The sequence below is a fragment of the Saccopteryx bilineata genome, chromosome 1, assembly GCF_036850765.1.
Source record: "Saccopteryx bilineata isolate mSacBil1 chromosome 1, mSacBil1_pri_phased_curated, whole genome shotgun sequence".
Classification (NCBI taxonomy): domain Eukaryota; kingdom Metazoa; phylum Chordata; class Mammalia; order Chiroptera; family Emballonuridae; genus Saccopteryx; species Saccopteryx bilineata.
The window spans coordinates 154,175,111-154,196,097 of NC_089490.1; the positions used below are offsets into that span (position 1 = coordinate 154,175,111).

The 20,987-nt window shown below is 54.1% G+C and overlaps 2 protein-coding genes and 1 non-coding gene across 8 annotated transcripts in view; 2 read left to right on the forward strand and 1 right to left on the reverse strand.

Annotated features, from left to right (window-relative positions):
• The first annotated feature begins 1,889 nt into the window (after positions 1–1,889).
• On the forward strand, positions 1,890–14,888 carry PLIN4 (perilipin 4). 4 transcript variants are annotated; one of them, XM_066275386.1, is made up of 8 exons: positions 1,890–2,000; positions 2,119–2,185; positions 2,663–2,771; positions 3,679–3,755; positions 6,775–11,614; positions 11,731–11,918; positions 13,221–13,307; positions 13,383–14,888. In XM_066275386.1, exons 2-8 carry the CDS (start codon positions 2,135–2,137, stop codon positions 13,713–13,715), a joined length of 5,685 nt encoding a protein of 1,894 aa, XP_066131483.1. In that variant the 5' UTR covers positions 1,890–2,000; positions 2,119–2,134; the 3' UTR covers positions 13,716–14,888. The 4 variants fall into 4 exon arrangements, with proteins under 4 accessions (XP_066131483.1, XP_066131501.1, XP_066131508.1 ...); XM_066275404.1 differs by having other exon boundaries at positions 3,694–3,755; XM_066275411.1 differs by having other exon boundaries at positions 3,697–3,755.
• Positions 13,742–20,987, reverse strand: part of HDGFL2 (HDGF like 2) — a 28,954-nt gene continuing 21,708 nt past the window's right edge. For 2 of the 3 annotated variants that reach the window (XM_066275439.1, XM_066275429.1), the window contains 6 exons: positions 18,908–18,981; positions 18,666–18,736; positions 18,187–18,288; positions 17,735–17,948; positions 16,892–17,024; positions 14,836–16,455 (listed from right to left, as the gene is read on the reverse strand). In XM_066275439.1, coding sequence (XP_066131536.1) covers positions 16,353–16,455; positions 16,892–17,024; positions 17,735–17,948; positions 18,187–18,288; positions 18,666–18,736; positions 18,908–18,981 — 697 coding nt within the window. In that variant the 3' untranslated portion in view covers positions 14,836–16,352. Of the gene's footprint in view, positions 14,519–14,835; positions 16,456–16,891; positions 17,025–17,734; positions 17,949–18,186; positions 18,289–18,665; positions 18,737–18,907; positions 18,982–20,987 lie in introns of those variants that run through there. The other variant, XR_010731214.1, reaches the window with a different exon arrangement.
• TRNAI-AAU (transfer RNA isoleucine (anticodon AAU)) lies at positions 19,880–19,955 on the forward strand. The gene has a single exon. It is a non-coding gene; the product is annotated as a tRNA-Ile (tRNA).

A 20,987-nucleotide genomic window follows, 5' to 3' on the forward strand; every position in this document is an offset into this window, starting at 1 on the left:
TCTCTCCTCCCCTCCCGCAGCCAAGGCTCCATTGGAGCAAAGATGGCCCGGGCGCTGGGGATGGCTCCTTGACCTCTGCCCCAGGCGCTAGAGTGGCTCTGGTCGCGGCAGAGCGACGCCCCGGAGGGGCAGAGCATCGCCCCCTGGTGGTCGTGCCAGGTGGATCCCGGTCGGGCGCATGCGGGAGTCTGTCTGACTCTCTCTCCCCGTTTCCAGCTTCAGAAAAAGAAAAAAAAAAAAGAAAATAAAAGGAAAGAACAATGGGGAGTGTATGGGGGTTCGAGGAGAGATGTATACTATTTTTAAATAGGAGAGGGGGTCCACAGGAAGGCCTCTGAGGAGGTGACATAGAGCAAAGACTGAGGAACATTCCAGGCAGGAGGCATAGCCTGTGCAAAGGGCCTAGGGCAGGACCTTGCCTAACCTGTTGGAAAAAGAGCAAAGAGGCCTATGTACCTAGAGCAGAATGGGGGAAAGAGGGTATGAGAAGGCAGCGAGAGGACAGGGACAATGGGCCACAGGGAGAACTTGGGCCTTAACTCCAAGGGAGGTAGGAGCCCTGGAGAGTTGTGGGAAGAAGGGGGATGAAACCTGACCTGGTGTTTATGATCATTCTTATTATTTTTGCTGGGTTCCCCAGGCCTTGCTGCACTATGGTAGCCGAGGGAAGGGGCACACCCAAGGCCCATGACCCCCCAACGCTGCCTTTAGGAAGTGTTGGCAGGAGGAGAGGTTGAGGATCCCCTGCCCCTTTTTGTTCCTTGACTGTTTGGCAAACATTTGACTCCTAGGAGACAACCTGAGGGTAATCAGAACCAGCATCAGGACCCTCCCTTCTCCCAGCCTAGAACCCAGAGTCACTAGCTGGGTCTTTCCCCAACCCCCACCAGTTCACAACTGGGATCCCTGTTTCAGGAGCAGGCAGGGGGGCAACAGCCCAGGGCACTCTGTGTGCCCATCCACAGACAGCTCACTCTATACATAGGCTCAGGATCTGGGTCTGAATCCTATCTCTGCCACTTCCTGGCTCTGTGGCCTCAGGCATAGAATGCCTCCTCCAGGAAGCTATATTAAATTGGTTCTACCAGGTCTGGTTCTCACGCTTAGGGTACCTCCATCTCTGTTGGCGCTGTCTTGATATGCATTTTAGTCTGTCTCAAGGGAAATTCTTTCTGGAGAGTGACATGTCCCCTCCCTGCTGAGGACACTGCTACTCTCTGCCTGGACAATACTAAGCTGTCTGCTGAGCACCTGCCGGGTACTAGGAACAGGGATAAACAGGTCACATATGTGTCCTCATTATGCACTCATAACCACCCTATTAGTTGGCCTATTTAACCAAATATTTAAGTGCCAACTGTGTGCTGGGTACTGTTCTAATGCAGGGAACAGAGGGAGAGCGCTGTGTGGGTGTCTGGGGAAGAGTGCTGTAGGCAGAGCACAGCCCATGCAAAGGCCCTGAGGCAGGACCATGCCTGGAGATTTAGAGGAATAACAAGGAGGCTCCTGTGGCTAGAGTGATCAAGGGCAAAGAGCCAGGAAAAATGAAAGCATAGGGGAAGAAAAACATTATGGGCAACAGTGAGGAGCCTGGAAGGGAAACTGAGGGCAAGGTCCTAGTAGAGCTGAAATTTGAACGATGTCCATCTCATGGATGGAAAGAGTAGGCCAAGGGAGCATATAGGCTGTGTCTCAGGGACATAGATGGCCTGTGAATCACTCAGCTTGGTGGAGGTGGGTGCTGTGGGCAGAGGTGGCCCAGTACTCAGAGCAGGGGAAGGGTGCTGGGCCCAGGGCCCATGCTGGGCTGGGCTGGGCTGGGCTGGGCTAGGCAGGCAGGCAGGCACATGACCATCAGGGCCCTCCCCCAACCCTCTGGCCGCCTGCCTCTGCTGGCCAGGCCTGTGCCTGCCCCAGACCCTATAAGGCGTGGGAGCTGAAAACAGAGCCAGCTGCCAGCTGTGCCACCAGTCACTCCAAAGGACCCTCTCACAGTCCAGGTGAGCAGTACCAGGGTGAGGCCAGTTCTCCAGGTGGGTGTCCAGGAACGTCTGGGGGCTGAGTGTGGGGCAGGAGGCCTTGGAGACCCATTTATGGACTCACTCTGCCCCCTTCCAGCTGCTTACAGTTTAACATGTCTGCTCAAGAGGAAGGTGGCCGGGAGCCCACTAAACCCAAGGGCAAGGTAAGGAGAGGTATGGGAGGGGGATCCCTGCTGAGGCTTGGAGACCCCCCAGAACCTTGGAGAAGGTCATGACCTCCAGTCCTCTGTCTGGAAGGGGGTGGGATGGGAGGACTCTGATAGCCTGGTGCTAGCTGTTCCCTTCTCTCCCAAGTTGAGGTGAGGGGTGGCTTCTGCAGACCTCAGCTCCTTTCCTACTGTGACCTTGGACTATCCACAGCCCCTCTCTAAGCCTCAGTTTCCCCATCTGTGAAATGGGGACTGTGGAAGGAGAAGGCCTTGGAGATTAGAAAGACCTTTTTCTCTGTCCATTGGAGGCCAGCTGCATCTGCCCAATGTCCCCACGAGAAAACTGAGGCTTAAAACTCAAGGTCACACAAAAGCAAGGGCCACACATAGGTGTGGGAGCCCAGGGCTGTCTGATGCTTTCCCCCACCCACCACAGCCTGGCCCAGCTTACGCTGCTCCCTCCTCACACAGACCCTGGGCAGCTTCTTGGGGTTCCTGCCTGGCTTCAGTTCTGCCCGGAACCTGGTGACCAACAACTATGGCTCAACAAGGGAGGCCCGGCCAGTCACTGACCCCACAGGTACTCCCAACCCCCAGGTCACCCATCCCCAGGCCCAGGGTGAGTTCACAGCTCCATAGGGTGGAGGATCTGGCGGGGACCCCAGCAATAGGAAATCAAAAGGACTTCCGGCCACCCTGGGGGTGTTTCATGTTTACCTGCGTCATCTCAATAGACACTCCTGCAAGACTGGCAATACTCATTCAGCACCAGGTGGGGAAACTAAGGCATAAATATGGCAGCTGAGTGGCCCAAGGTGGCATAACCAGCAAAAGTGGGGTGCAAATACAGCCTGTCTCCCTCCAGTACTATCCACACTCTCCAGCCCCTACCACCCCATCACCCCATTTCTGATGCCCATGGACCAGGGGCTGGGCGTTCTGCAGGTCTCAACTTATTGGGAATGGTGATCTTGGTTCCCAAAGAGGGCCAGTGGCTTCCCTGGGGTGGCAGAGCCTGGGGGTTTCCCTACCCTCCAGATACTCAGCCAGGGTACTCAAGACACATAGAGGGACTGGTGCAGGGGGGCCCAGAGTTGGGGTGGCTGCCTGGGCTGGGCTTCACCCTAGGCCCAGAGCCCTTGGCAGCTGACTTTTGCTCCACATACCCAGGACTGACAGGCAACTGCCAGCTGTAGCAGGGATGGGGCAGGGCCCCGACTCCTCTCCCTGTGGCCTCCCTGGGTGGGCATCCAGCACCCAGGCCCCAGGCAGAGAAAGCACCAAGGACTCCTGTTCCAGGGTACCGTGGCCTTGGGGGGCGGTCGAAGGGAGCCAAGCCCATAGCCATAGATGTCACCTCCTGCTGTCCCTGGCAGGGTAGCTGGGACATTCCTGACCTTTCAGGCTGTGCCCACCAATTGCGCAACGAGCATCAGCGTGGCTGATGCCAGCCCGCTTCCCTCGCCTTCCCTGGGGTGCCTGACCAGCTCCTGTCCCCATAGCAGCTACCGATCTGAAGCAGATGGCCAAGGAGGTGGAGAAGCTGCCACCGCCTTCAGACAAGGTGAGGGGGGGGGGGGCTGGAAGAGTCTGGTCTGATGGCCTCTGCCTCCCTTGGGTATGTTTTGGTTCCTCCCCAAGACATCCCTGTGTGTCCTACTATAAAACTTCAGACAGATCCTTCCCCACTAAGCCCCATTTCCACATCTGTGAAATGGGTGCAGTCTGCCTCACTGCTCAGCATGGTCAGCCTCCAAACAGACTATACAGAGAGCCCTTCGCTGTGACTAGGATGAAATGACCCAAACAACTACAATTCACTCACCATGTCAGGCTCTAGGCACCATGCCTTATACATGCTGTTTAATAGTTAATTCTTCCAACCACCCTGTGAGGGAGTAGATAGTACCCCACACTGTAGTTGAGGCACAGAGAAGCTAAGCCACTTGCCAAAGGTCACACAGGATGTGGTAGCTTGAGATTTGAACCCAGGGGTAGTCAGAGGCTGAATTACACCAGTGCTGCATCCACCCTCCATCCTGACTACCTGGTGACCGCCCATGTTATTCTGTTCTCAAGGCTGGGCCAAGTGGAGGGGCTGATGTAAGCCAGCTGAGGCCACAGCAGGGTGGCAGAGCCCCGACAGGAACGCCTCTGCCCAGCATATGCTCATGCCCTCACTTTGGTTTTCCCAGTTTTCCTCTGCCCTCAGCTCAACCAGGTCTAGGGTCTCAGAGAGCAAAGAACCTCAGAAAGCCCTTCTGACAGAAATTTAAACAGGCATGCCTGACGAAGTGGTGGCGCAGTGGATAGAGCATCAAACTGGGACACAGAGGACCCAGGTTCGAAACCCTGAGGTTACCGGCTTGAGTGCAGGGTTACTGGCTTGACTGTGGGATCATAGACATGACCCCATGGACACTGGCTGCAAGCCCAAGGTTGCTGGCTTGAGTAAAGGGTCACTCGGTCTGCTGTAGCCCCCCAGTCAAGGCACATACGAGAAAGCAATCAATGAACTAAGGTGCCACAATGAAGAATTGATGTTTCTTGTCTCTCTGCCCTCCTGTCTGTCTGTCCCTATTTGGCCTTGTCTATGTCACAAAAAAATTTAAAACAGACCCTTCACCCTCTTTCCATTTATGCATTACTTCCTCTCTGCTTGTGTTAACTGAGCACTTGCTATCTACAAAGTGCCCTCGGTACCTTTTTTTTTTTTTTTGTATTTTTCTTTTTCTTTTTTCTTTTTTTTTTTAATATTTTTTTATTTATTCATTTTAGAGAGGAGGGGGGAGAGAGAGAGAGAGAGAGAGAGAGAGAGGAGAGAGAGGAGAGAGAGACAGGGGGAGGAGCTGGAAGCATCAACTCCCATATGTGCCTTGACCAGGCAAGCCCAGGGTTTCGAACCGGCGACCTCAGCATTTCCAGGTCAACGCTTTATCCACTGCGCCACCACAGGTCAGGCCTGTATTTTTCTGAAGTGAGAAGCAGGGAGGCAGAGAGACAGACTCCCGCATGCGCCTGACCGGGATTCACCTGGCATGCTCACTAGGGGGCGATGCTCTGCCCATCTGGGGTGTTGCCTCATTACAACCGGAGCCACTCTAGCGCCTGAGGAGGAAGCCATGGAGCCATCCTCAGCGCCTGGGCCAACTTTGCTCCAATGGAGCCTTGGCTGCGGGAGGGGAAGAGAGAGACAGAAAAGAGGGGGAAGGATGAAGCAGATGGGCGCTTCTCCTGTGTGTCCTGGCGGGAATCAAACCCAGGACTTTCACATGCCAAGCTGATGCTCTACCACTGAGTCAGCCATCCAGGGACGAAGGAGATGCCATTTTAACCACCATTTTTCAGAAAGTGGCTCAGAGATGTGGCTTTCCCACAGCAAGTACAAGAAAGCTGTGATTTGAACCTGGGTCTCAACAGGCATGGAGCCCAAGGTGCCCACTTGATTCAATGCTAGACAGGAGGCAGTCAGTGAGAATAAAACTTCAGAGCTTCTCAATGTCAGTACTGTGGCCATTTGAGGCAGAATCATTCTTGGTTGTGGGGTCATCCTAGGTACCATGGGGTGCTGCAAAGCAGCCTGGGCCCCCACTCAATCATTGCAAGTAGCACCCTCCCCCTCCCCCTCCAGATGCGACAACCACAGATGTTGCCCAGCATCCCCTGGTGGTGGTGGGGGACAGAATCGCCCGTGAAAACCACTTAATAAAAAATAGCACACTCACAGCTGAACCTGAATGGTGGCAACCCTGAGGACACTACAATGCTTTGGTAGTTTGGTTAAACTAGTGACAACTACCATTGAGTAGATTAAAATAATTAAGTTATTGACAATTTCCTATGGCTCAACCCCAATACTTTCCTCCCTCTCTTCCTTCTAGCGCACTCAAGAAAGACTGGGAGAAAGTGAGGGAGGAGAGAAATGAGAAGCATCAACTCATAGTTGTGGCACTTTAATTGTTCATTGATTGCTTCTCAAATGTGCCTTGACCAGGGGAGCTCAAGCCGAGCCAGGGACCTTGGGTTCAATCCAATGACCATGGGATTACATTGATGATCCCATGTTCAAGCCAGTGACCTCGGGTTTAGAACTTGGGTCCTCAGCATCCCAGGTTGACACTCCACCTACTGTGCCATCGCCAGTCAGGCTGTCCCTGTATTTTTTCAGTTACTAATTTCCCAAACATTTATTCCCTTCTTAGTTGAATACATTCATTTTGATGAGCAATTTGGTCCCTCCATTGTAATGGGGAAACCAAGCTCAAATTCTGCTACAGATAAAAATATATAATTCAATGGCTTGCTGAGCCCAAGGCCAAGGCACCTTGTCAGGGGTTCCAGAGGTGTTAGGGACTTGCTGTCAGCAATGGGGAATTACTTGAATTGGGGGAATAATTTGACACCATGATAGCGCGTTTTAAGGCTGTGTAGTGTACTGGAAGGCCATGGGTATATCAGAGGTGGAAAGTGAGGAGATGGGGCCTGATCCCACTCAGCAGGCTCGTCAGGAATCAGATTGGCAATAATTAGGTGGGAGGTATCTCCCAGCTCTGCTCTTGACTACATGTATCCTTTCTCATTAGATGATCTCAGGGGCGAAGAACTTGGTGTGCTCCACGATGTCTAAAACCAAGGATGCTATCTCCTCTGGTGCGGCCAACGTGATGGACTCAGCTAAAGGAGTGGTCCAAGGAGGTCTCAGCATGACCCAACCTGTGCTCACAGGAACCAAGGATGCTATGGCCAGCGGGGTTGTGGAGGCAGTGGGCATGGCCAAAGGGGCCGTTCACACTGGTATGGATACCACCAAGACTGTGCTGACTGGCACCAAAGACACCATCTGCAGTGGAGTGACAGGTGCTGTGAACATGGCCAATGAGGTTGTACAGGGAGGCCTGGATACTTCAAAGGCTGTCCTCACAAACACCAAAGATGCAATGTACACTAACCTCACCGGGGCAATCAGTATGGCAAAGGGTGCCGTTCAAACGGGTGGGGACACCACCAAAATGGTCCTGAATGGCACCAAAGACACAATGTCCACTGGGCTCACAGGAGCAATGGGTGTGGCCAAGGGTATCATTCAAACTGGCATGGACACCACCAACGCAGCCCTCTCCGGCACCAAAGACACAGTGTCCACTGCGCTCACCGGGGCAATGGGTGTGGCCAAGGGTGCTGTGCAGACTGGCATGGACACCACCAAGACCGTCCTGACGGGCACCAAAGACACAGTGTCCACAGGTCTCACCGGGGCTATAGGTGTAGCCAAGGGTGCTGTCCAGACTGGCATGGATACTACCAAGACTGTCCTGACGGGCACCAAAAACACAGTGTCCACAGGTCTCACCGGGGCTATAGGTGTAGCCAAGGGTGCTGTCCAGACTGGCATGGATACTACCAAGACTGTCCTGACGGGCACCAAAGACACAGTGTCCACAGGTCTCACCGGGGCTATAGGTGTAGCCAAGGGTGCTGTCCAGACTGGCATGGACACCACCAAGACTGTCCTGACGGGCACCAAAGACACAGTGTCCACTGGGCTCACAGGAGCAATGGGTGTGGCCAAGGGTGCTGCCCAGACTGGCATGGACACCACCAAGACAGTCCTAACAGGCACCAAAGACACAGTGTCCACTGGGCTCACAGGAGCAATGGGTGTGGCCAAGGGTGCTGTGAAGACTGGCATGGATACTTCCAAGACCGTTCTTATGGGAACCAAAGACACAGTGTCCACTGGGCTCACAGGAGCAATGGGTGTGGCCAAGGGTGCTGTGAAGACTGGCATGGACACCACCAAGACTGTCCTGACAGGCACCAAAGACACAGTGTCCACTGGGCTCACAGGAGCAATGGGTGTGGCCAAGGGTATCATTCAAACTGGCATGGACACCACCAAGGCGGCCCTCTCCGGCACCAAAGACACAGTGTCCACTGGGCTCACCGGGGCTATAGGTGTAGCCAAGGGTGCTGTCCAGACTGGCATGGATACCACCAAGTCCGTCCTGACGGGCACCAAAGACACAGTGTCCACAGGTCTCACCGGAGCTATAGGTGTAGCCAAGGGTGCTGTGCAGACTGGCATGGATACCACCAAGACTGTCCTGACGGGCACCAAAGACACAGTGTCCACTGGGCTCACAGGAGCAATGGGTGTGGCCAAGGGTGCTGTGCAGACTGGCATGAACACCACCAAGACAGTCCTGACGGGCACCAAAGACACAGTGTCCACAGGTCTCACCGGAGCTATAGGTGTAGCCAAGGGGGCTGTGCAGACTGGCATGGACACCACCAAGACTGTCCTGACGGGCACCAAAGACACAGTGTCCACTGGGCTCACAGGAGCAATGGGTATGGCCAAGGGTGCCGTCCAGACTGGCATGGATACCACCAAGACTGTCCTGACGGGCACCAAAGACACAGTGTCCACTGGGCTCACAGGAGCAATGGGTGTGGCCAAGGGTGCTGTGCAGACTGGCATGGATACTTCCAAGACCGTTCTTATGGGAACCAAAGACACAGTGTCCACTGGGCTCACAGGAGCAATGGGTGTGGCCAAGGGTGCTGTGCAGACTGGCATGGATACTTCCAAGACCGTTCTTATGGGAACCAAAGACACAGTGTCCACTGGGCTCACAGGAGCAATGGGTGTGGCCAAGGGTGCTGTGCAGACTGGCATGGATACTTCCAAGACCGTTCTTATGGGAACCAAAGACACAGTGTCCACTGGGCTCACAGGAGCAATGGGTGTGGCCAAGGGTATCATTCAAACTGGCATGGACACCACCAAGGCGGCCCTCTCCGGCACCAAAGACACAGTGTCCACTGGGCTCACTGGGGCTATAGGTGTAGCCAAGGGTGCTGTGCAGACTGGCATGGATACCACCAAGACTGTCCTGACGGGCACCAAAGACACAGTGTCCACAGGTCTCACCGGAGCTATAGGTGTAGCCAAGGGTGCTGTGCAGACTGGCACGGACACCACCAAGACTGTCCTGACGGGCACCAAAGACACAGTGTCCACTGGGCTCACCGGGGCAATGGGTGTGGCCAAGGGTGCTGTGCAGACTGGCATGGACACCACCAAGACTGTCCTGACGGGCACCAAAGACACAGTGTCCACAGGTCTCACCGGAGCTATAGGTGTAGCCAAGGGTGCTGTGCAGACTGGCATGGACACCACCAAGACTGTCCTGACGGGCACCAAAGACACAGTGTCCACTGGGCTCACCGGAGCAATGGGTGTGGCCAAGGGTGCTGTGCAGACTGGCATGGATACTTCCAAGACGGTTCTTATGGGAACCAAAGACACAGTGTCCACTGGGCTCACAGGAGCAATGGGTATGGCCAAGGGTGTCGTCCAGACTGGCATGGATACCACCAAGACTGTCCTGACGGGCACCAAAGACACAGTGTCCACTGGGCTCACAGGAGCAATGGGTGTGGCCAAGGGTGCTGTGCAGACTGGCATGGATACTTCCAAGACCGTTCTTATGGGAACCAAAGACACAGTGTCCACTGGGCTCACAGGAGCAATGGGTGTGGCCAAGGGTGCTGTGCAGACTGGCATGGATACTTCCAAGACCGTTCTTATGGGAACCAAAGACACAGTGTCCACTGGGCTCACAGGAGCAATGAGTGTGGCCAAGGGTATCATTCAAACTGGCATGGACACCACCAAGGCGGTCCTCTCCGGCACCAAAGACACAGTGTCCACTGGGCTCACCGGGGCTATAGGTGTAGCCAAGGGTGCTGTGCAGACTGGCATGGATACCACCAAGACTGTCCTGACGGGCACCAAAGACACAGTGTCCACTGGGCTCACCGGGGCAATGGGTGTGGCCAAGGGTGCTGTCCAGACTGGCATGGACACCACCAAGACTGTCCTGACGGGCACCAAAGACACAGTGTCCACAGGTCTCACCGGAGCTATAGGTGTAGCCAAGGGTGCTGTGCAGACTGGCATGGACACCACCAAGACTGTCCTGACGGGCACCAAAGACACAGTGTCCACTGGGCTCACAGGAGCAATGGGTGTGGCCAAGGATGCTGTGCAGACTGGCATGGATACTTCCAAGACGGTTCTTATGGGAACCAAAGACACAGTGTCCACTGGGCTCACAGGAGCAATGGGTGTGGCCAAGGGTATCATTCAAACTGGCATGGACACCACCAAGGCGGCCCTCTCCGGCACCAAAGACACAGTGTCCACTGGGCTCACTGGGGCAATGGGTGTGGCCAAGGGTGTTGTCCAGACTGGCATGCATACCACCAACACCGTCCTGACTGGTACCAAAGACACAGTGTCCACTGGGCTCACCGGGGCAATGGGTGTGGCCAAGGGTACTCTCCAGACTGGCATGGACACCACCAAAGGAGCCCTCTCTGGCACTAAGGACACAGTGTCCACTGGGCTCACAGGAGCAATGGGTATGGCCAAGGGTGCCGTCCAGACTGGCATGGATACCACCAAGACTGTCCTGACGGGCACCAAAGACACAGTGTCCACTGGGCTCACAGGAGCAATGGGTGTGGCAAAGGGTGCTGTGCAGACTGGCATGGATACTTCCAAGACGGTTCTTATGGGAACCAAAGACACAGTGTCCACTGGGCTCACAGGAGCAATGGGTGTGGTCAAAGGTGCTGTACAGACTGGCATGGACACCACCAACACCGTCCTGACTGGTACCAAAGACATAGTGTCCACTGGGCTCACCGGGGCAATGGGTGTGGCCAAGGGTACTCTCCAGACTGGCATGGACACCACCAAAGCAGCCCTCTCCAGCACTAAAGACACAGTGTCCACTGGGCTCACAGGAGCAATGGGTGTGGCCAGGGGTGCTGTACAGACTGGCATGGACACCACCAAGACTGTCCTGACTAGCACCAAAAACACAGTGTCCACTGGGCTCACTGGAGCAATGGTTGTGGCCAAGGGTACTGTCCAAATTGGCATGGACACCACCAAAACCGTCCTGACTGGCACCAAAGACACAGTGTCCACTGGGCTCACAGGGGCTATGTGTATGTCCAAGGCTGCTGTCCAGACTGGTCTGGGAACCATACAGAACTGGTTACCTGGCACGGAGGAAAGCTCCTCTGGTGAACTCATCTATGACAGGGACCTTAACAAATGTGGGGAACCTATTGTCCTGATAACCCAGGAGACTCCATCCTGCAGGGCCTCCAGCAATCCAGACACTCTCTGTACTGACCAGGACCTCATCTTAGAAGTCACCACCTGCAGCCACAGCCTTGACTCCTCTGTGGGAACATTCATCCAAGAGGACACCCTGGGCAAGGAGGATGTGAGGTACTTGGTTACCACATGTGGCCATGAAGGTGTCACAGGTTTTACTACACTCCAGGATGAGCTGGAGCAGCTGGGGGAGTTCTTCCACCCCATGAGTGCCAAGGAACAAGGTAAGAATAAGACGGAATGGGTCCCAAGTCCTAGTGGGGGCCTGTTATCTGTCCAACCCAGGTCTTGAATGCCCCAAGGGGACTCTCAGGTCGAGTAATACTATCTTTCCTTCCAGCTCAGTTGATGGCCTCTGAGCCTGGGCCCAGGGTACCAGCAGCAGACCAGAGCAGCTACTTTGTACGTCTGGGTGACCTGGCCCATGGCTTCCGCCAGCGGGCTTTTGAGCATGCCCTGAGCCACCTGCAGCATGGCCAGTTCCAGGCCAGGGCCACACTGGCCGAGCTTGATAATTCCTTCCAGTTGGTAAGTCTTCCCTTCCCCAAGGGCGCCTTCCTCAGAATATCCCCTGAGAGCTTCCTTATCTGACATCTGTCAGCCACTAAGACAGCCACAGACTGCTCTTGAAGGGCTTGTGTCCCAGAGAGAGAGATGGACAACCAAACCAAATACAGTAGTCCCTCCTTGTCTATCTACGGGAAATATATTCCAAGACTCCCTGTGGGATGCCTGAAAGCAGAGATAGTACCAAACCCTATATATACTGTTTTTTCCTATACATACATAGCTATGATAAGAGTTTAACTTATAATTTAGGCACAGTGAGAGACTAACAATAAGGAATTAAAAATATTATAACATTTTAACAAAGTGACATTAAGTAAAATCAGGGTGACTTGAACATGAATGGTGTGATAACCTCACAGTTGATTTGATAACTGAGCCAGCTTCTATGTGACTAACAGGCCAGGGGCATCTATAGCGTGAATATGCTGGACAAAGGGATGTCACATCCCAGGCAGGACAGAGTAGGGCTATGTGAGATTCCATCCCACTCTTCAGAACAGTATGCCATTCAAGAATTATGAATTATTTTTTGAATTCTCCCTTTAATTATTTTCAAACCATGGTTGATCACGGGAACTGAAACTGTGAAAAGTGAAACCGAGGGTAAGGGGAGACTTGTACCTACTCACAATGGGGATGCAAGGAAGGAACAAGACCATGCAGAGAGGGTCAGGCCGGGCAGGAGCGTGTGCCTTTCAGCCACATTGTGAATGCCAAGGAAAGCCCTGCAGAGTTGGGGAGAAGGGGACCACAAGAACAGAGTGCCCAATAACAAGCTGGATGTTAAGAGAACAGAAAGGCAGCTGGGATGACAGGGTGAAGTGAAGGTGGGGACAGATAAGGGGGAGCCCAGGTATCTAGGGTTCAGTGATGGGCAGAGATCGTGATGCAGTGCCAGTGGGAGACGAGGACTGAGACGCCTTGGGAACATACTGCACAGACCATGGTGAGGTGTTGGTTTTAACAAACAGGCACTGGGGAGCTTTGAGCTGAGGGGTGACAAGATCCCATTATCTGTTACTTGATCTTCTCGAAGACCTCAGGAGAAATTTGGATTATTGCCACTTTACAAGAGGAAATGAGCCCATCGTGGCACAGCTGGCTCTAAACCTGTGGCCTTTCCAACATGCCAAAGGTCTACACATGAGGCTCCAGGCCAGGCCTTGGAGTGTCCACCTCAGCCTCTCATGCCTCCCCCAGGGGAAAATATGTGAAAGGTCCCTGCCAAAAGCCATCATTTTTCTATGGGGCTCTTTCCAGATTGAAAAGACCAAGCAGGCTCAAGAAGAACAACTGTCGCCAGATCCAAGCCTGAGAGGCAGAGTGGAGAAAGCCGGCACCCAAGAGGTACATATGAAAAGCCAATGCTCCCAGCATCTTCTGCTCTCTGACACCTGCTTACCTTCCTCCCTCCTTCCACAGGTGCCAGATTCAGGGGCTCTGTCCAGGGCCTGTGGCCTCATCCAGGAGCTCCATGTGGCCTACAGCACCCTGGCCTCTGGCCTCCAGGGTCTCCCGGCCGAGCTCCAGCAGTGGGTCAGGCGGGCGCGGCACAGCCTCTGCGAGCTCTATGGTGTTGTCTCCTCTGCTGGCTCCATCGCAGAGCTGCCGGCTGAGCGCCTGGCCCAGAGCCGTGAGGGTGTAACCCAGGCCTGGCAAGGACTGGAAAAGCTGCTGGAGAGCGTGCAGCACAGCCCCCCACTCAGCTGGTTGGTGGGGCCCTTTGACCTGCATCCTGGTGGGCAGCAGCTGTAGGTCCCCCTCAGAGACTCCCCAGCCCCAAACCAGCCCCAACTTCCTGAAACTCTGGACCCTGCCGGCTGGTGCCCGAAAAACTTTCTGCATTAAGTGTACCACGCTCCCAGCTCTGGGACTGCATCGTCCACCTTCTTTCCCCAGCACATCTGGCCCTAGAAGCCCAGGGTTGATAAAGCCCCCCACCAAGAGCTCCATTATCTTGTGGGTAGCGGGGGTCTTCCACCCTAGTCTGGGCCTTCAGCTACCAGCTTAGCTGGTGGTCCTGCTCCTCCATCCTCACTGTGAAAAATGTCGACCCCAGCCCTTAGCAAACACCTGTACGAGAATGTACCAGAGTGCCACTGCCATCCTGAGGCATCCACTGCCTCTGCTGACACCAATGTAGCCAAGAGAAGGAGCTTTATGAGGACAAAGCCACCAGCAGCCACCCCCAGAGGGGCTTTGCAGAGGCCTCCTTTGAAGACTACATTGCTCAGGAGGAGAGGGGGTGGGTTACAAATCAAGTCTCTTCCTCCCTCTTCTGCTTACCCACTTGCCTGGCCCTGCCAATCACAGGATCACAGAGCTGAGGTTCTAATCCTAAGGCACCTGAGCCCAGAGGCTGCCCATGGCCAAATAGAAGAGCTTCCCCACAGGGAAAAGGACCCTTAGGAGTATGTGACAAAGTGGGCTGAATGATCCTTCAGGTCTTAGTAATTGCTCCCAGCTGGAGACCAGGGCCTGCAATAATTTGAAAGCGTCTCTGCCTTCCTGGCCACAGAGGTCCAAGCCCCCTGCCCATGTACCCAGATGTAAAAATACTGAATGTGGCCCTGGCCGGTTGGCTCAGCGGTAGAGCGTCGGCCTAGCGTGTGGAGGACCCGGGTTCGATTCCCGGCCAGGGCACACAGGAGAAGCGCCCATTTGCTTCTCCACCCCTCCGCGGCGCTTTCCTCTCTGTCTCTCTCTTCCCCTCCCGCAGCCAAGGCTCCATTGGAGCAAAGATGGCCTGGGCACTGGGGATGGCTCTGTGGCCTCTGCCTCAGGCGCTTGAGTGGCTCTGGTCGCAACATGGCGACACCCAGGATGGGCAGAGCATCGCCCCCTGGTGAGCAGAGCATAGCCCCATGGTGGGCGTGCCAGGTGGATCCCGGTCGGGCGCATGCGGGAGTCTGTCTGACTGTCTCTCCCTGTTTCCAGCTTCAGAAAAATGAAAAAAAAAACACAAAAAAAACAAACCCGAATGTTCATTCAAGAAACACCTCTCACTGACCTCAGCCTCTTTCCAGCGGGGAGCTGTACATCAGAACATCAGCTGCCCATGCCATAGAGCTCCCTCCTTCCCAGAACCTACACCATGCTGACAGCATGCCCCCACATTGCACCCTCTTCTCAGAAATGATCAGGTGCTCTGAGCTCAAGGACAGATGGGCCAAATCTCCCTAAAGTTTACCAAAGGCTGCCAGAACCTGGGAGGGGCTCTGCATCAGGGTGCTGGCACCTGGTTCGACATGGGAACAAGTCAGGGAATCTTCTAAGCCTTCTTTTCCTTGGCTTCCATCAAGTAAGGTTATCAGAGTTGAAGACACTGGGAATATAGCTGTTCGCAGAAGTGACTTGACTTCAAATCCAGCCAAACCAAATGGGGAGGGGGGAAGTGCTCAAGAAGTCACCCACCACACCATGGTTTCCCTCTCAGCTAGGATGGATAGACTCAGCCAGGGCAGGGGGACACACAGGAGGCCACTGCTTAACCACAAATTGCCACGTAAAGGTGCCTGGCTGGAAGCCACACACACATCCTCCATCTGAATCCATGAGACAGCCCTTTGAGGCTCGAGTCATCCTATATCCAGGTGAGAAAAGAAAAGCCCAGAGTGGAAGTGCCACTTGCCCAAGGTCACACAGTGAGGCCTACCCCCAGTGCTTATGCCTTGTGAATGTGTAAAGAGAAAGGACAGCCCACAGAGCCATTCCCGGCCTGAATGCCCTGAGGTGGCAGTGCCAACCTCTCTGGGTCTTGCTTTGGGGAGGGAGGTGCAGTGCCATCTGCCCCGAGGGTGAGAGGGAAAATGGCTGAATCAATGGAGCAAGAAAGCAGCTTCTGGGGAAAACATGGTGGTCACTGTCCTGGACCTGCCCTCCCAACCTCTTTGTTCCTCCTTGCTAGGCACTGGGCAGCCAAACCCAGGACATCAAACCACAGCCTCCATTTGAGCCTCGAAATTCATAAAGTTTTATTTTTACTTTATTATTTTTGGAAAGGCCTTGCTCCCATCAGCCCTGCCAGGCCAGAAACACTACTAAAACCAAGCTCACATTTACTGTATGGCTTAAAACCCTTTGTCCCCAAATGGGCCCTTGTCAGCTACAGACCTCTCCGCAATTGCAGCCCAGCTGCACCAGCAACACTAGAAAACCAAGCCAATAAAAGTGTTTTTCGTTAAAAAAAACCCTTTATAGTCATTTCATGTTGGTTGGAAATCACAGAAATTGGGCAGAAAATAAAACAACCCGAAGGGGACAAATACAAATGAAGAGCACAGCATCTCCCCAGCAGTTCTCTGTTCCCTAGGCAGCCGGCTGGAAAGGAGGAGGGCAGGCCTACAGGCATCTACATGATGGGCAGGGCCTGGCCGCCAGGCTGCCCGGGGCTCAGCTGTCCTCGTCGTCCAGGGACTCAGAGTCCACGTGCGCCCTCTGGCGCTCCTGCAGGTCCTTCCCAGGCCCATCCAGGTCGGGCCCCTCCCTCGCACTGCTGGTGAAGCACAGCACGGTGGGTATGAGCAGACTGCCTTCCTGTCTATCTCAATCTACCACGGACAGACTGAAAGCCCTAGGCTTACCCCCACCATGCCCAATGCAGTAAGTGTGTGTTGAATGGTCTAGGGTTCTCAGCTCGGCCCCATACTAGACTCCAGGGTGCTTGTGAAAGAGCCTGCCTGAACCCACTCCTGGAGAGTTAGGAGGAAGCCACTGTTCCTAGCATCTGACCCAAGGCAGCTCAAATCCCTCAACTGGGGGTCCAGGGGTGTCTGCTGCTAAAGTGGGGGATGGGAGGCTAGCACATGGGGGCCAAGTCCCTGGGACCCTGACCAGGACAAGCAGCCCACTGGGAGCAACTCAAGACATCAGGGTGCCTTCTCAGCAAGTCACCCCCCATTTTTTAGAAAGTTGCTCCCAGGGTCACTTACTCATTGTGTAACAGGTCTTCAAAAGAGCCTCGTATTTGCCCCTCTTCAGAGTTCTGTCCTTCGTCCTGCTCCTTGTCCTCCGTGCTCCCACCCTTCTGGGATGTGGCCTCACCGTTCACTGAGGTTGAGAGATCTGGGGGGGCGGACAGAAAGGAGGTCATTGGGCACTGCAGTGCTCTTATCTGGGATCCCTGTCCCCTTCCCATTGAGAGCAGGTGGGAGAGCAAGTCAGTTTTGGGACAGGAGACTATTGACCCTCCTGAAGGGCTCTGGCCTCCTATGCCCAGTCATCTCTACCTCCATGCCTTCCAGATGCATGGGGACTGTCAGCTCCATCAGGCCACGGCTGGCTGCGTGTGGTACTGCAGCCATCCAGAACCCCTGAAGAATGGCTGAGGCTGAGTTAGAAAGGAGAGAGATGCCCCTTCTGGGCTATTCCTCAGGCTGCTGAGGCCTCTTCAGCTGAGTCAACCTGACATCAGTCTCAAGGGCTACTTCAAGCATCTGTCATCAGGACCAGGTGACCCTAACAGGAACACACTCCTGTTCCCAGAGGCCACTGCCCCTGCCAGAAACACCCTCTTCCTCCTCTTAGCTTACCCATGACCCTCCAGAACCAGCCCAAGGCTTGTGCCTCCCAGAAGTGTTCATACACACCAGCTAGCATACATACACAGCCTCCTACACTACCCGGTCTAAGGAGCAGAGCCTGTGAGCAGCATAGGTGTGAGTACCAGGCACTAGCTGCCTTGGGAACACAGCTAGACCTGTGCAAAGAACACCAGCAGGACATACCACCCTGGCTGTCAGGAAGTAGGGAAGGCAGCCCACTCGGCTCCTCACCAGCACTGGGCTCATCCTCCACCCTCTCTGACAGGGCCTCCTCTCCAACCAGAGCCTCCTCGGCCTTCTCTGCATTAGCCTGCTCCTTCTCTGCTCCAGTTCTGGTTGTTTTCTGGATGGCCTCAATCTTTGGTCCCAGGACCCGCGACTTGAGCCGGGTGTAGACTTCCGCAGCCTTCTCCATCACCTCCTTGTTGGCCTTATAACGACGAATCTGCCCACCAAGAGACTTGGCTCAGTGAGTGCAACTGGCCTTACCCCTAACTTGAGACCCTCCCTATTGCTGCCACCACCCTGGTACCTCCCCTGAGACTGGCACTCCCTGAGCCAGTACACCAGCTTTCTCCTCACCGACCAAGGGCAGCTGTGCCCAGAAACACGGGCTCCCCAAGCAGACCTCAGACTGTTTGGACACCTTCCCCTAGCCCCTTCCACCTGTGTTCCAATCACACCTTTTTCAATGTGGCCACCACATCAGTGTTCTTCTGGAGGATATGTGAGGTCACCTGCAGGGTCCCAAGCTCCTCTAGTGCATTCAAACACCTCTTCACATCCTGTAGGGTGGGAAAGAAAGAAGTAAAGAGGGACAGCACCTAGGAGACCCAATGGGTCTGAGAAAGACACCCTGGGGTTTCACCCACAGGAGGGCTGAGTAATTGGGAAGGCCAGGGACAGCAAAAAGACCCAGAACTTGGAGAAGCCCTGGGGGCTGTCCACAGCGCCACCTGGTGGGCATACTAAGCACTGCACCTCAGGATGGCCCTCAGCAGGGAGACACACAGAAACAAAGACCCCCACCCCACCCAACCTGAGGCACCCTGAATTTGCCTCAACTTCTGGAGACTTCTAAGGGATCTCTAGACATGAGGGGGTGGCAGGGACTGCTTCACTTAGGGAAAGTGGCTCCCTGTGGCCTGAAGGTGGTTCTTACCGGATTATCAACCTTCAGGGCAAACTTGATCTCACTGTGCAGTTTCTGAAGCTTCTCTTCCACGGAAGGTTCTGTGGCCAGGAGAGAATGCACCACCTGGGCCTAAGCCATTACACCCAGATGTGGCCAACAACCTGCCTGAGCAATGCTATGATGACAGAAGAAATCTTCCCTCCTCCCAACCCCTCAGCAACTTCAGGCTGCAAGACCTTGGGCAGTGACCAGGACAGCTGGGCCCTCACCTTTCTTCTTCTCAACCTTTCTGTCCGTTGTGAACACTTCTGAACGCTTCCGGGTTCGTTCCACCTTCATAGGCCTGTGAAGACTCACACTCCTTAGGCCTTCGACCAACAGCCACAAAGCCACCCTAACCCAATCACCACCATCCTCCCCATCAAGAGCTGGGAGCTGCAGAAGAAAACCTTTAGGAGGCCCTAGAAGCTGGAAGGAGGGATCAGAGACCATCATGACCTGGTCTAAAATGGGCACCTCGGACAAACCATGTGAAATCCAAAAATTGTTATTTTAATATGTGTCAGGGCTACTGGCTAGTGAGTAAAACTTAGAAACCTAGTGAATGAGTTATTAAAAGGCACTCGAGCCTGACCAAGGCGGTGGCACAGTGGGTAGAGCGTCAGCCTGGGACACTGAGGACCCAGGTTCAAAACCCCGAGGTAGCTGGCTTAAACACAGGCTAGTCTGACTTGAGTACGGGCTCACCAGTTTGAGCACAAGGTCGCCAGCTTGAGCGTGGGATCAGACATGACCCCATAGTCTCTGGCTCGAGCCCAAAGATTGCTGGCTTGAAGCCCAAGGTTGCTGCTTGAGCTCAAGGTCGCTAGCTTAAGCAAGGGGTCACTGGCTCGGCTGAAGCCCCCTTGTCAAGGAACATATGAAAAAGCAATCAAGCCTGACCTATGGTGGCACAGTGGATAAAGCGTTGGCCTGAAACATTGAGGTCTCCAGCTCAAAACCCTGTGCTTGCCTAGTCAAGGCAACTACTATGAGTTGATGCTTCCTGTTTTTCCCCCATCTTTCTCTCTCTCTCTCAGTCTCTCCCTCTCTTTCATTCTCTCTCCTTTCTCTAAAATCAATAAAAATCTAAAAAAACAAACACCCCACCAAATTAATGAACTAAGGTGCCACAACTCTTGAGTGACGCTTCTCATCCCTCTTCTTTCCTGTCTATCTCATTAAAAAATAAATAAATTGGGGCCCTGGTTGGTTGGCTCAGCGGTAGAGTATCTGCCCAATGTGTGGAAGCCCTGGGTTCGATTCCCAGCCAGGGCATATAGGGGAGGCACCCATCTGCTTCTCCACCCCTCCCTCTCTCCTTTCTCTCTGTCTCTCTCTTCCCCTCCTGCAGCCAAGGCTCCATTGGAGCAAAGTTGGTCTGGAGAACTGAGGATGGCTCTATGGCCTCTGCCTCAGGCGCTAGAATGGCTCCTATTGCAGCAGAACATCGCCCCCTGGTGGTCATGCCGGGTGGATCCCGGTCAGTGCATGTGAGAGTCTATCTGTCTGACTTCATCCTGATTCTCTCTATGGAAAAATACAATCAATAAATCAATAGGCTCTGATTGGTTGGTTCAGTGGTAGAGTGTTGACCTGGTGTGTGGATGTCCCAGGTTCAATTCCCAATGAGGGCACACAGGAGAAGGACCCATCTGCTTTTCCATCCCTCCCCCTCTCATTTCTTTTTCTGTTCCCCTCTGCAGCCATGGCTCAATCAGAGCAAGTTGGCCCTGGGCGCTGAGGATAGCCCCATGACCTCTGCCTCAGGCACTAGGAACTCAGCTGCCACCCCGATGGGGCTGAGCATCACCGGGGAAGGGGCTTGCCAGGTGAATCCTGGTCAGGGTGCATGTGGGAGTCTGTCTCTCTGCCTCCCCTCCTCTCACTGAATAAAAAAGTAAGTAAACAAATAAATAATAAAAGGCACTCGAATTGAACACTCATAGATGACAGCAGTGTTCGTTAACTTAGTTGTAGATCTATACTCTACTTGGCAGTCTGGATGCCAAGTTCCCAGTGAGCAGATTCCAACCAATGGCTGGAATTCCACTGAAAAAAATTGCAGTGAGGCCCTAGCTGGATAGTTTGATTGGTTGGAGCATCGTTCTAATATGCAGGGCTTGCGGGTTCGATCCCCAGTCAAGGTACATACAGGAAGAGATCAGTTTCTATCTCACCCTCTTTTCTTCCCTCTCTCTTTAAAATCAATAAAACAAAATCTTTTGAAAATGAATGGCAGGGAGATGTACCATCCCCACACCTCAGTTGGCCTCAGACTTTCAAAAGCCTAAGAACCACTAGTCTGGG